The sequence below is a fragment of the Plecotus auritus genome (assembly GCF_963455305.1).
Source record: "Plecotus auritus genome assembly, chromosome: 1".
Taxonomy (NCBI): Eukaryota; Metazoa; Chordata; class Mammalia; order Chiroptera; family Vespertilionidae; genus Plecotus; species Plecotus auritus.
In genome coordinates, this window is record NC_137770.1 from 247,863,783 (window position 1) to 247,877,023 (window position 13,241).

General features: G+C 66.3%; 1 protein-coding gene across 2 annotated transcripts in view; it reads right to left on the reverse strand.

Moving 5' to 3' along the window:
* Window positions 1–13,241, reverse strand: part of NSD2 (nuclear receptor binding SET domain protein 2) — a 47,053-nt gene that overhangs the window by 6,026 nt on the left and 27,786 nt on the right. The window contains exons 10-18 of one of the 2 annotated variants that reach the window (XM_080650900.1): window positions 5,651–5,782; window positions 5,037–5,160; window positions 4,103–4,303; window positions 3,080–3,259; window positions 2,724–2,880; window positions 2,405–2,610; window positions 1,901–2,004; window positions 686–955; window positions 305–421 (exon numbers count right to left, since the gene is read on the reverse strand). In XM_080650900.1, coding sequence (XP_080507026.1) covers window positions 305–421; window positions 686–955; window positions 1,901–2,004; window positions 2,405–2,610; window positions 2,724–2,880; window positions 3,080–3,259; window positions 4,103–4,303; window positions 5,037–5,160; window positions 5,651–5,782 — 1,491 coding nt within the window. Of the gene's footprint in view, window positions 1–304; window positions 422–685; window positions 956–1,900; window positions 2,005–2,404; window positions 2,611–2,723; window positions 2,881–3,079; window positions 3,260–4,102; window positions 4,304–5,036; window positions 5,161–5,650; window positions 5,783–7,388; window positions 11,878–13,241 lie in introns of those variants that run through there. The other variant, XM_080650901.1, reaches the window with a different exon arrangement.

Genomic DNA, 13,241 nt, shown 5'->3' on the forward strand with positions numbered 1-13,241 from the left:
ACTGCGCCCCCGCCCCCCCCCCCGCCCCGCCCCGAGCGCGCTGACCCACCGCAGGCTTTCTTCCAACCGCTGACTGCTCTGGGCTCAGCCAAGACCGACCAAGTCAGCTCCCTGCGACGGGGTGTCACCCCCCCCCGGGCCCCCCGCTTCTCCCTGACGCCCAGGAAGAGGCCAGCGCCCCTCACACCACTGAGCACACGAGGCCCCAGACGCCTTGCACCGCCGGGCAGGAGCTGCCAGAGCTGCACGAAGCCGCCGCCAGGCGCCTGCCCGCCCCCGCCCCCCGCCCCCGCAGGCTGGCTACCTTGTCGATGGTGAGCATGTAGAAGTGTGTGATGTCGTTCTCCTGCGCGTGCTTGATCCGGGCCATGCACTCCTCCTCGTCAATCAGCTCGCCCACGTACTCGTTCACGAACTCCCCCTGCGAGCGGAGCACAGGCTGGAGGCCGCCCGGGGTCCAGCTGCCCTGCCCACTGCCCCACCCGCACAGCCCCCCCCCCCCCCCCCCCCCCGCCCAGGAGGCGCGTTTACGGGACGTCCTGGGCTTCCCTCTGTTCGGAACTTCCCGGTCACGCTCCCAGCATCCCCCGTGGTAACTCAGTCCCCCACCTGCAACGCCCACACGCGTGCCCAGTGCAGCTCCAAGAGCCGCGGCCCGGGGCGGGGCGGGGGGGGGGGGGCAGACCTTGCGGATGTCCCGCGTGGCGACCAGGCCCCAGCCCTTGCCGTCGGTGCGCACGATCTTGGTCTCAGGGTACTGGCGCTTACTGAAGCTCTGGTTCTGGCAGGCCTCCCCGGCGGGGCACACCTGCGGGTGGCACTCGAACATGAGCATCCGGTTCAGACACTCCGAGTCCAGGCCGCAGGGGCTCTCGTCCGTGGGCTTGCAGTTGCACTTGGGGATCTCGGAGAGGTCGGCCGTGTAGATCTGCACTTTCCCGTAAGGCTTGTTCACCTGCAGGGACAGGTCGGCTGCCTCAGCCGGTGCCCTGACACAACGGCACCCGGCCCAACACCCTGCCCCACCCACCAGCCTCCTGCCGGCTGTCAGCTGCCGAGGCCCAGGGAGGGGCTGGCCAGAGGTGTGCAGCCCCCACCGGTCACAGGGCCCTCGCCTGGCGCAGGGAGCGGCCCACCTGCCCTGGAGCTTCAGGTGGGCTGATGTGCAACCGCCACCGGCCCGCCCCCCCGCCCTCCAACGTGCTCTGTGGTAGCGCGAGTCCCCGTCTACTGGACAGCTGGCACACAGGCTGCCCGGGACAAGGAGGTGCGTGCACCCTTCACTGCCCACGTCCCGGGCACTTCCCCCCACGAGGAGCACCCGCAGCGCCACCTGGACGGGTGGGCTCAGGGTGCAGCCTCCGCCAGGGCCTGTTCCCTGTTAACGGAGAAGGAGCCACCGACAGGGCAGCAGCAGCAGCAGGAGGAAAGTGCAGCGAGGAGCGGCCAGGGAGGGGCCTGCGCCTGGCAAGCTGGCCTCCAGCCTCCGCGCAGGCCCTCCGACAGGAGCTCCTGAACTGGCCAGGCGGACTCGGCGCAGAGGACTATGGGGCTGCCTCCGCCAGGACCCGCTGCGCCCAGACGCAGAGACGAGCCTGGACCAGGGCTCCCGGTGCCTGGAGCAGATGCAGGGCCACGTTCAGCTGTCCCTGCTGGCCACGCCCTCGGAGCGGGCACACCCTTCGGTCCCCAGGATGCTGGCTCGGCCCTCGGCGCCCCGCTCCAGGCAGCCTGGCGGGACGACGCTGAGCCCCTCTCACAGGCACAGCCACGGCCTCTGGCCCCGCCCCCGCCCCTCCATCCTGTGCACAGGACCAGCCGGAGGCCACACGTCTGCCCTCCCCTGCTGTGATCCCGCATCTGCGCGCACAAAGCCTCGGCCGCGCGTGCGTGTGCTCACCTTGATGTGCTTGTAGGGCGGGGGCTTCCGCTCGCTCTCCTGCGTCTCTCTGGCTTCCCGCTGCAGTTTGATTTCACGGAAACGAGCTTCTGCTTCTTGCAGTGCTGAAAGGTCAACGCGGCGGGAGGGGGCGCTCGGTAAACGAGCCACCTGCCCCTCGAGCTCACGTTCACCTCCCGCGGCCCAGGGCCCGGCGACGCCGCACGCCGCAGGGAAGCGGGTGGACGTGTCCACTGCCCACCCCTGGGTCCAGCGCTCGAGGCTGACGGCAGGCAAGCTCCGCCACGCCTCCGTCTCAGGAACAGCGGCGAGAGGAACGCCTGCAAACCGGCACTGACCCTTTCCCGAAGACAGCCCAACGCGCGGGTGAAATGAACCCCCAGGTCCCGGCAGTCCACCCCCCCCGGGCCCCACGGGCCAGGGTTTCTACGGAAACCACACTTCCAAAAGCAGAAATCAGGGCTGGCCCGCGACCGGGCTTCACGGCCCCGGCCACGTCCGTACCGTTTTTGAAGACTCTGCCGATCCCGCTGACCCCCTGGTAGCGGCTGCCCCGGTCCCCCTCCATGTACGGGAACACTCGAGCCTGATGCGTCCAGTAATAATCTTTAGACCCAAAGAAAAACACAGGGAATTCTCCAATCTCGTGCTTCATTTTCTGAATATTTGGGGGGACATTTTTGGGATGGCAAACTTCTGCGGGCCACCATCTATTATAAATATTAAAAACAGGGTTCACAGACTCTTCAGCGAGAGTGGCGATCGCTCCACACTGTCAGCTCTGCAAGGCAAACACAGGTGAGGGGGGGGGGCCGGTCCCAACCTGTAGTTGCCGAGTTTGACCCACACGATGTCCTGGTGGTGCAGCCGCTTCCCCGCCCGGCAGTCGTTGCAGAACCAGCTGCCGTCGGGCATGTCGATGCCGAGGCAGTCGGGGTGGAAGGCCGCGGGGCAGGACTCGCAGCACAGCAGGCTCCCTCCTGCAAAGGGGGCGGCTCAGCCTGGCGCGGGCCGCGGCCCCGCTCACGCCAACTCGCGGCTGCACACGGGCACGGGAGCGCGCGGCCTCTCCCCGTGGCGAGCACCCGCCCTGAGGCGCTCGCGCTAACCCAGGTGGCCACGGCGCCCGCCACACGCAGCGCACGGGAACGCCCTCCCGCGTGGACGCCGCAGCCTCACCTTTGGAGCACACGAAGCACCAGCTCACGTTGACGTGGGCGTGGTGCCGCTTCCCCTTCCGGGCGGTGAAGTGGGCCGTGCAGATGATGCTGTGGGACGAGACCACCAGGCAGCCGGCCGCCAGGCAGGAGTCCCCGCCGTGGTAGGCGACGGGGCAGCGCACGCACCGCATCATTTTACCTGGGGGCAGAGGCGGGAAGGCCGCTGTGAGGGGCCACGGCTGACGGGCAGTAACGGGGACGGGCGGGCGGGCGGGGACACGTAGCAGAAAAACGTCCTGGAAAACGCCTGAGGAAAGGGCCAAGCACTTACAAGGCTACACTTTAGCCCTGGCTGGTGAGCTCCGTGGTTAGAGCGTCGGCCAGGACTGAAGGTCACAAGTTCGATTCCGGCCAAGGGCACGTACCTGGGATGCAGTGCAATTCCCAGCCCACGTGTGGATGGCAACCAGTCGACGTGTCTCTCGTTGATGATCTCTCCTCCCCGTTCCCTCCCCGTTCCCTCCCTCCCTCCCTCCCTCCCTCCCACGTCCAGAAATCGATGAAAAGAACACCCTCAGGTGAGGATTAGCCAAAAAGTAACTAAGAGGCCGCACTGAGGGCCGGTTCCTGGCCGCAGCCTTGCGGTGTCTGCCCACCAGAGGCCAGCACGTTCCCGAAGAGCCAGACACGGCCCAGGTCCCTGGGGGCAAAGTGGCCCTGGGTGACACGCGGTGCCAGCCCCGCAGTCACACCCGACATGAAGCCACAGCTGTGCCTTAACTCCAGGCTCCGCTTCTTGTACAAAAACCGTTACAATGAGAATCAACAGAGCCTATCGGAAGGCTCCCAAGGGCCCCTCCCCCCCAGGTGAAGGTCTGTACGACGGCAGCTGGGCCAAGAGGGGGGAGCGGAGGGCCGGCAGGTCCTTGTGAAGAAAACCCTCCCGGCCGGCCTGTCGGTGACAGAGAAAGTTCCTCCCGGGAGCGCCGCCCGGCCAGCCCCCCCCCCCCCCCCCGCGCCCGCGGGGCTGACCGCCGCCCACCTTTCGTGGTGCGCGAGCTGGAGGGGTGGGAGGCGTGGCAGCTCACACAGCTGTGCAGAGGGCACCGGAAGCCCCGGCCCTCGAACACCGCCAGGGGGAACTTCCTCACGCAGGCCTCGTGGTAGAACTTCCCGCACTGCGGCACGGCACAGCGCCTGGCGTCCGCCGTGCTCTCCTTGCACACGAAGCACGAGTGGATCCCTGACGGTGAGAGGGGCAGACGGGCCAGGACAGGGATTAGCCGGAGTCCCCGAGCCGGAGGGCCGCCAGGCTGCTTCCCGCCACGGGGCCGGCCACGCGGCTTCAGCAAGTCCCACCTCACCTGCAGGACAGGGATGTGGAGCAGCCGGGCGGGCGCCACTCAAGTGAGCGAGAAGCAGGAGGGGGGGAGGGTTCCCGGGGGAAGGCGTCCCTCTCCCGCAGAGCGGGCTGAGCAACCACGTGTGAGAGCCACACACAGCACGGGCGCCCAAAGGGGGGCGTCCAGTGGATGCCACGCGGGGGGCTCCCCGAAGACCAGGCATCTCCACCGAGGGCCTGTTCCCAGGAGTCGGCCCCACGAGGACAGGAGGGGAACAGCGGCCACTGTGCTGCCACGTCCCACCCGCCCCGACAGCTGGTGGAGCCCGAGCAGGGGCCGCGCGGACTGAGCCGCCTGCAGCCGGCAGGACTCCAGGCTCCTGTGACCTTCCGTGTCCTTGACGGGCGAGGTCGCCTGCACCCGCCGTGGCACCCACCATGGCCACCTCCAGAGCCGGCTCACACCGCCCACGGGCTGCCTCTGCCAGTCGGCTCAGACCAGACGAGGGCTGAGGGACGCTGTCTGGACAGCAGGCACACCAAGCACCGAGGGCGGCACCGAGGGAGCGACGGGGCCCTCCGTGTGCAGGGCGGGGGCTCGGGCACTGCCCGGTGGGGCTGGGACGGCACTTGCCTGAGACACACTCGCCGCAGACGAACCCGCCTTCCGGCGGCCGGGGCAGCCCGAGGCAGGAGAGGTGGAAGGCGCCGCAGCAGGCACCCTCACAGAGCAGGAGGCGGCCGGGCTTCTCGCACAGCTGGGGGCAGAGAGCGGGTGAGCCCCTGCAGCCCCCCAGCTCCTCCCGGGAGCGGGGCACAGGGAGGTGCGCTTCACCCAGCCCCGGGCAGGACCCAGCAAAGCCCTGGACCCACAGGGGCGCAAGCCTGCGGGCTGCCCCGAGACGCGAGGGAAGAGGCAGGTGGAAGCTGGACACGCCCACACCCTCTCCAAAGTCCAGCGCACCCCGAGGCGGCTGGGAGGGCCGAGCTGGCCGCACGGTGCCCAACGCGCTCAGGGTGTGGGCACACAGCACTTGGTGACCTGCTGCCAGTGTGTGCCAAGGGGGAGTCACACATCCCGGCAGCTCCCGCCTCCTCCCACGGCTCCCCACCCCCAAAGCACGCGTGTCCGTGTGTGCATCGCTCACACCCTGGCCCAGGGTCAGCAGGTGGCTGGCGGCTGGAGGAGGGAGCGCAGCCAGACCCGCCCCGGCCGGCCGGGCAGCGAGAAGGCGGCCGCGCCCTCACCTGGCACACGTGCTCCTTCCTGGCCGTCAGGCCTCGCTCCGACTTTTTTGAGGAGACGGACACTTCGGTCTGAGTTTCGTCTGCACTTTCGTCCGGGGACTCCGAGGGCTCATCGCCCATGCCGTCCGAGACCTGCAGGTGGAGGAGGCGGACGACGGATCACTAGTCGCAGGGAGCTTCCGGGACAGGCCCGCCGGGGCTCGATCCACGTGCACACGCGTGGTACACGCCTGGTGCGCACGCACACCGGCCTCTCCACTCGCCGGCACGGCCAGCTCTTCCCAGCAGACGTGTCACCAACTGGCTCTCTGGTGACACAACGTGGAGAGAAGCTGGACAGAAAGTCAGAAACGGGCTTCGTCCCAGTGGACGTGCAGGGCGTGGACACACGTGTGTGGGAGGGGGGAGAGTTACATGCCCCGACAGGCCTCAGACGTGAAGTGACGTCCATGGGACGCAACGTGCTTGCACAGGTGGCCGCAGGCAGGCTGTGGGACGGGGGTCCTGCCTCTCGTACCCGTGGTCACGGTCCGGCTATTTTAAGTCGGAGGAGCGTGGGTGCCAGTGAGGTCCTGAGAGGACCACCGCAGTCAGAACGGGGGCCTCGGCACCGCGAGCCGCTCGTACAGCGAGCGAGCTGACACGCGCCAGCGAGGACCGGGCTCGTCACGCCCGTCCCTGCGCGTCCTCCTCCCGCCGCCTGCCTCCCCGTGAGCTGCCTGTCAGCTGTGGGGCTGGGAGGGGGCCTGGAGGTGGGGCAACGTGGGGCGCCCGGCCGTGCTGGGATCTCCTCCTCGGGGCTTCCCTCCCTCCCCTGCCTCGGACTCAGCTTCCCCTCCCGTGACCAGCAAGCCTGCGTCTTTAAATAGGAACCACTAAGACTCTCTCAGACAGCAACGGGAGGTTTTCTTAAATTCAGTTCCCAACTGGACATCGGAGAAATGCATCTCGTGTCCAGTAAATGCTGGGAAGTGAATTTTCAACTGAGCCAACACACGAACTGCACTTCCGCCCCCAGAAGCCATGGCACGGACGTGTCCCCGGCGTGCCGTCCGCCCAGGGACAGAGCGAGGGCGGGGAGGAGGCCACTCTGGAAAAGTCGCAGAAACGAGTGCTCAGCCCACAGACAAGCCCCGCCCTCGGCCTCAGCACCGGCCTGTCTAGGCTGGCACCCAGCGAGCTGAGAAATACAACACCACACACGGCGTTTGCTGGCTTAGGGGCCGGGCTCTCGGAGGGACCCAGCAGACTGGCGTGGGGCGGGGGACAGGTGTGTGGCCACTGTCCAGCCTCGACACTCTCCTGTCCGACACCCATAACCTCAGTTGTGAGAGACGGTGACCTTCTGACCGGAGACCTCGTTTTCCAGGACGGAAGCAGCAGCGTGAGTGACACGAAATCCCGGTCTCGTGTGGGAGAGCCCGGTCACCGTGGCTGCCTGGAGGGAGGCCGGGCCCACAGCCCCCCGACACCGCGCCCCGTTCTCCAGCACCAACACCCCGAAAGAAGGCAACCTGAAGAGATGCTCTGAGCGCACGCTCCACCCACACGCCCTTCAGATACGGTCCCCGGCGGGCCGGGCCTGGAGGCCGGGAGCGCAGGGCTGGCGGCAGGGGCAGGGCCACACGGAGGTGCTGCCCGGGGCCTCCCTGCCCCCCGCCCGCGTCCCCCTCAGCGTGGCTGGAAGGAAAAGGCAAGGAGAGAGAGACAGAAGACACAGACCAGTCCTGGGCCAGAGGAAGGAGCAGCACCGTTTATTTCTGGTTTACAGAGAAGGGAGCGTTTCCACGTGCAGAGCTCCCAGGGACAGCGTGTGGAGGGGTAACACGGGCACACATTCAGCCACAGAGGCTGTGTCCTGGCGGCTAAGTGCACACAGAACACAGACCTTACGTCACAGTCCATGCGGCCCGCCCGCCCGCCTCCAGCCCGAGCTCGGTCGGGGCCCAGCCCGGCGGCACCCCTCACTCCAGCCCGGGCAGGTGCCACGTTGGTGAGAGCACGTCACCTGTATGGTCCCACACAGTGCCAACCCCAGCCTGCGCCACCTCCTGTCTATTCCACACCGAGAGGAAGCACGTGGACACGGAAGCTGGCGAGGCTGACCAGACGGCCTGTGGGCTTTCCCTGCCTCCCTGGGAGCGGCTCCACGCAGCTGTCCTGACCCAGCACAAGCCTCACGTGGGAGTCAGCTCGCCTGCGGGCCTGGGCAACGCGCTCCTGCACACGGAGGCAGCCTCCGCACACGCAGGCCCAAGGTGGTACCCTGCACGCTGTGACCTGGTGACCGTGTGCGAACCAGCTTCTCGGAGCCGTGCAGCGTGTGGGGGACACTCAGACCAGGCAGGTCCCCCACCGGACCGGGCCCGGCCTGGAGAGCAGCTCCCAGCCCCCACACGGCGTCACGCAGGGTGAGCTGTAACCGTGACAACCGATGCCTTCCCGGGCTGGTACCACATCCTTTCTGAAGCACAAGTACAGACCTCAACAAGGGCGTTCCTGAGCCGCGTCACCTGTGCTGCTGAAGAGGCGGCCAGCACCGTCACACAGCGCTGGGGCGACAGGTGGCGAGAACCTGTGCTCAACAGGTTTGGTCCATTCAAGGCAGAGCCTGGGCTCACGGCCACGGCGAGATGGCAGTGAGTCACCGCAGCGTTTAAGTGAGCCCTTCGCCACCCGCGTGCCACGGTGCACGCCAACTCCTGCCAGGGGCCCTCTCGGCTGCCGGCCCCAGGGCTGGGTCGAGGCCCACCCTGTGCGTGGGACCCCGGCAGATGCTGTGTGGCCCCAGCCCCAGGGCGTGGCAGCGAGAGCCACGTGGAGGCCTGGCCACAGAGCCAGGGCCAGCCCTTGTCAGACAACACAAGTCCCTCAAGTATTCCTACCAGCCCCGCGTGCCCTCAGCAGGCGTGAGCCGGGGGCGCCCGGGTACAAGAGCAAAGCCCCGCCTCAGGCCCGTCAGCACGCGCAGCTGAGCAAGCCCCACGGTGGGGCCGGGCCACCCCCATCAGCCTCGACAGTCAGCTCGCTTCAACACACGCTGGCAAACGGCGTGCAGTAACCCAGCAACCAGATACGGGCCAGAGAAACCGTGCACGTGGACCCAACACGGAGCCACCGAGGCGCAAAGGTGCCCAAGAGATGCGGCCGCTGGGCCTCAGCCCGACCCTGAGCCTGCGAGGAGGATGCCCGGGACCCTGCGCACCAGGGACAAGCGGGGACGAGACGCGTGGCCTTCCACCTGCTGAGGACAGTCCACTTCCCACGAGGTGAGCGCCAGAATTCCAGCCACAGCATCAGAACCAGCCTCACCGACCCAAACCCGAACAGCGGACTCAGCACCCCACACACACACCGCAGAAGCCGATGGCGGTTTGGGGCCGCTGAGGACCCTTCTCTAGTAAGACAGCGACATTTCCAGGCGTCGCTTTTCAAAGCACAACGTGCCGATTTCACACCAAGTCAAAGGCTGCCCCAGTCCGAGGAAGGCCAGCCTGGCAGTGAGGGGCGCCTGTGTCTCAGAGGCGTGCTAAGCCAGGAATCACACGAGAAAGAAAGCCGTACACTTGCCGAGCTCCCTCCTGCCTGTTTTCCAGCTGTCCTTTCAGACGGGCGATCGAGGGGCGTCACCAGGAACACGGGCCCAGTGCGTGGGGTCCGTCCTTCACTTACACACACGGACGCTACGACTGACACGTCACGGCCGGCCACAGGCCCAGCGCACACCCCCAGGCTCTGGGCCCAGAACCTCTCAAGGGCGTTCACCACCTGCCTCACACACAGGGCACCTCCGGTTTGGAGCTACCTGCTAACTTGGTCTTCTCTTCTCAGGCCGTTTCTACGAGACGCAGGAGGTGTGAGCTGCCCGCCATTAGGACCTGCTGGCTCTGCTCTGCCCTCAAGCCTGGCCATTCTCGCTGCTTTTGGTCACCGATCTTGGGGGAGCAGGCCAGGGCCAGAGGCCGAGGCGCATCGCGCATCACGCCTTGTCCTGCCGCGCCCCTGCAGGGCTTCCTCCCCCTTCCCTGCGCTCAGCTTTAACGGGGGCCGTGCCGCTGTGGCCGCTGTAACCGAGCGCCTGGAAGCTGGGCCGCAGGAGCCTGTCCCATTGGCTTCTGCGAACACCCTCTCACCCTTGGCTCTTTTCAGCTGGGAGGAGCGGACGTGACAGACAGGACACCCCAGAGCACCTGGTGCACCTGCACCTCAATCCACACTGCACAGGCCACCTGTGTCACCTCGGAGCAAGGCCTCGGGACACAGGCACGTGGGCAGCAGAACCACAACCAACCACCGCCACTTGCACTCGGTTCCCAAAGAGCCTACCTCCGTGCCAGGACGGGGTGCTGCACACAGGGGCGGGGCGATGCGATGGGAGGGAAGGGGCGGGGCGCTACATGCAGGGGCGGGGTGGATGCATGCAGGGGCGGGACACTGTGCCGAGGGACGGGGCCTGTGCTCAGAGCAGCTGCCTCAGACCCTGGCTGAGGCCTCTGACCTGTACCCGCCTCCTCAGCACGTGGATGGTGTCGCTACGACCCTGTGCGGACGCTGCAGCGCAGGTGTCTTGACAACAGGCAGCTCAGCCGCTGGAGTGACTTAGCCACGAGGGGAGCCCGTGCCAAACCCGCAGAGGACACGCAGCTCTGTCCCTACGCTCAGGGCAGCGCCCATTCACCCCTCTGGAGGCCACCAGGCCTAACGGGCGTCCCTCAGCAAGGCTACCCTAGCGCTGGCGGGGACAGCTGTGCCAGGGAGGTGACTCCCTCGTGCCAGCATGCTGCCCACACCTGCCTCCGCCTGCCCACTCACCTCCCACGTCCCAGGGGATACCCCAGCTCAGCAGCAGTGCACACCCATTCGTGTCCCCGCGCGCCCACGTCCTCGGCTGAGGCTAACTCAGGGCTGGTCCCTTCTTTGGACGTGCAGGAAGCACCGTCACTTTGTGGCCGCTGGCTCGCCCGTCGGAAGTCACAGCCACGATTCAGGGAGAGCCTTTCAGGCGAGTCTATCTCCGTGATCGTTCCTCGAACTCAGGCGCTTGAACGCCACCCGTGACTGACACTGCAGCTCGGTGGCCAGCTCCTGGGGGCACACGTAACTGCTGGGATCTTCATGCCCTGAGCAGGCACAGCTCCGGTCATCGGGAGGCCGCACCCCTGCGTCTGAGCACAGCCACCGCCCGTCCTCACCACCGCCCCGCCTCTGACGCGGGCCCGGGAGCCCAGCTCGCCAGGCCCAGGCCTGTCGGTCCCAGTGCAGGACAAAGCCAAGAGGACACGCCTCGTGCCCACACAGCACTCACACTTCGGGTAAGGATGGCATGGTGGGGATTTTATCATTTTATTGTCATAACCACTTTGTCACAAGCGAACCGCTGCGTCCTTGCGAGGAGCCAGGCACCCGAGGGCTTTGCATGCGTGACAATCAGTAACGGCTCAGGACACACGTGTAGTCAGAAATCGCCACGAGACGTAACAGGCTTTGGAGGAGTCTGCAGCAAACAGCGCGTGCTGCCGCCACCGTGAGCCAGGACATGGAGGCCCTGTCCTCGCCATGCGGGCATGCGACCCTGGGGCTCAACACCCCGCGGCCCTGGGGGGACGTCAGTGCGTTGGGAGGAGAACTGTTCACAATCCTGCAAACCGTGCTTTCTTCCTATGAACTCACTCTGTGTAGTGTCACCGTAAAACTGTTTAGTGGAAAAGACAGGATCAAAACCTTCCGCTTCATACGCCGGAACCAGCCGTGTCCACAGCAGCGGCTGCACGCGGCTGGCGAGGGCGCCACTCAGCGTGCTGTCTGTGCGGTTCCCGGAGGCTCCGATGCCGACGCTGGTCAGTGAGAACCCGGGGAGTATGAGCTTCAGGACAGGACCGAGCCTGTGTGTGCCCGTGTCGCAGGCCCAGGACACCCGGCTGAGGGCAGCCTCCAGCCTGACCCTAAGTGACCGCGGGGCTGTGGGTGTGTCTCTCCGGGATGATGTGTCTGGTCGAAGGCCTCGAACGGTATCTTACCTGGGTCTTAAAGTGTGCTATCTGTGCTCTTCACTGTGTGTGTTTGTTAATGGCCATACAGACAGACTGCCCCTCCTCTTCCACAGGGCGGCAGCAGTGCCACAGGGTGCGTGACGAGAGCCCACCGCCGGCGTCCTGGACACCGCGCCGTGTCGGCAGCACGGGGCAGCTGACTCAGTCCAACTTGACGGGTGTGGGCTCCCACAAAAGCTGTCACCAGTGAAGGCGAGAACAGTAAGCATTTGCTCTACTAAGGGAATAAGAAACGCAGTTACAACACGTGACTCCCATCCATGCCCTGCAGGCTGTCATGCAAGTGTCACCTCCATCCTGTCCCGCGGGTGACGGGGACTGCGGGAACAGCCCTGGGTAAACTTGGTGGACCGCACACGCCCTTTCTGAGGGACTTAAATCGTAACATGACCTAACACGTCTTGAAATACCAACCCTATTTGGTCCTTTACTTGGGTCAAAGGCGAGGGAAAGGGCCCGTGGCCCGAACGAGGGGCCAGCCTGAAACCCGAGCACATGGCCCGGTTTCGGCTCCCAGCAGGGCGACCGGCGGTCTGCAGGGGGGGGGCCGCGGCTGCCTCACGTGCTGCAGGCATTCAGCGTGGCACATGCTGGGGGTGCGGGCCGTGTGGGGTCAGTAACGTGACACCTAACAGCCAGCCTTCCTGCCCACCTGTAGCGGTTCAGGGAACACTATCATTCTGTGACGCGAGCGGAGGGAAGATCTGTGTAAGCCACACATGTGCCGGTGGAAGGCCTGTGATTTGCATGTTCTACATGAGGAACAGCAGGCACCGCTCTGTGCCTCCCTCCAAACGGCAGGGCGGTGCAGGGGACCCGCGATACAAATGTGTCTGATAGTCTACCCACTTCTGAACTAAAAGAACTGACAGTCAGCCAAGCCAGTGATGAGAACATGCTTCCCCAGTTCCACGCACGTCTAAGCCACCAGGCTGCAGCTCAGCCTGGGAGAAGGGCGTCGGACCGCCGGCTTGTCTAACGGCGCGCCCTCTGCTCCCGCCACGCCAGCTCCTCTCGTCCACGCCAGGCCCAGGGCAGGGACACAGGCGAGGAAAGCAGCTCCGTGTCTGCTCTGGCCTGTGCCCGACAGGAGCGCGAGGACGTGGCGCGGGAAGATGCCTGAAGCCCGCGCCCAGAAGCAGGCAAGCACAGACTGTGACCTGGACCTTCTGTTCGCCTCCTCCTTTAGCCCCGCAGGCCCCGCTCCGTTAACGCGAGGGCACGGGTCTGAACGGGGACAGGAAAGGGGAGCAGTTTTGTACAGGACCCGCCTTCTCACGTCTCCACAGGCTCCTGGGGTTCGTGAGGAATTCTGCTGCCTCTCGGGGGCGCCAGGTGTAAGGAGGCCCAGCTTCCTGCACACAGCGCTGGCGAGGAAGCCTGGTCCCGCCCACGGGGGAGCCAGAGGACCAGGCAGCGAGCTCGGGCCCCTGCACCCTAGAACTGGGAGACACCCCACACGTGGGAGGCCTGCCCCTCGTCTGATGGGAGGAAGCAACTGAGGCTGGCGGAGAGCCGAACGCCCGCCCCACTGGGGACCA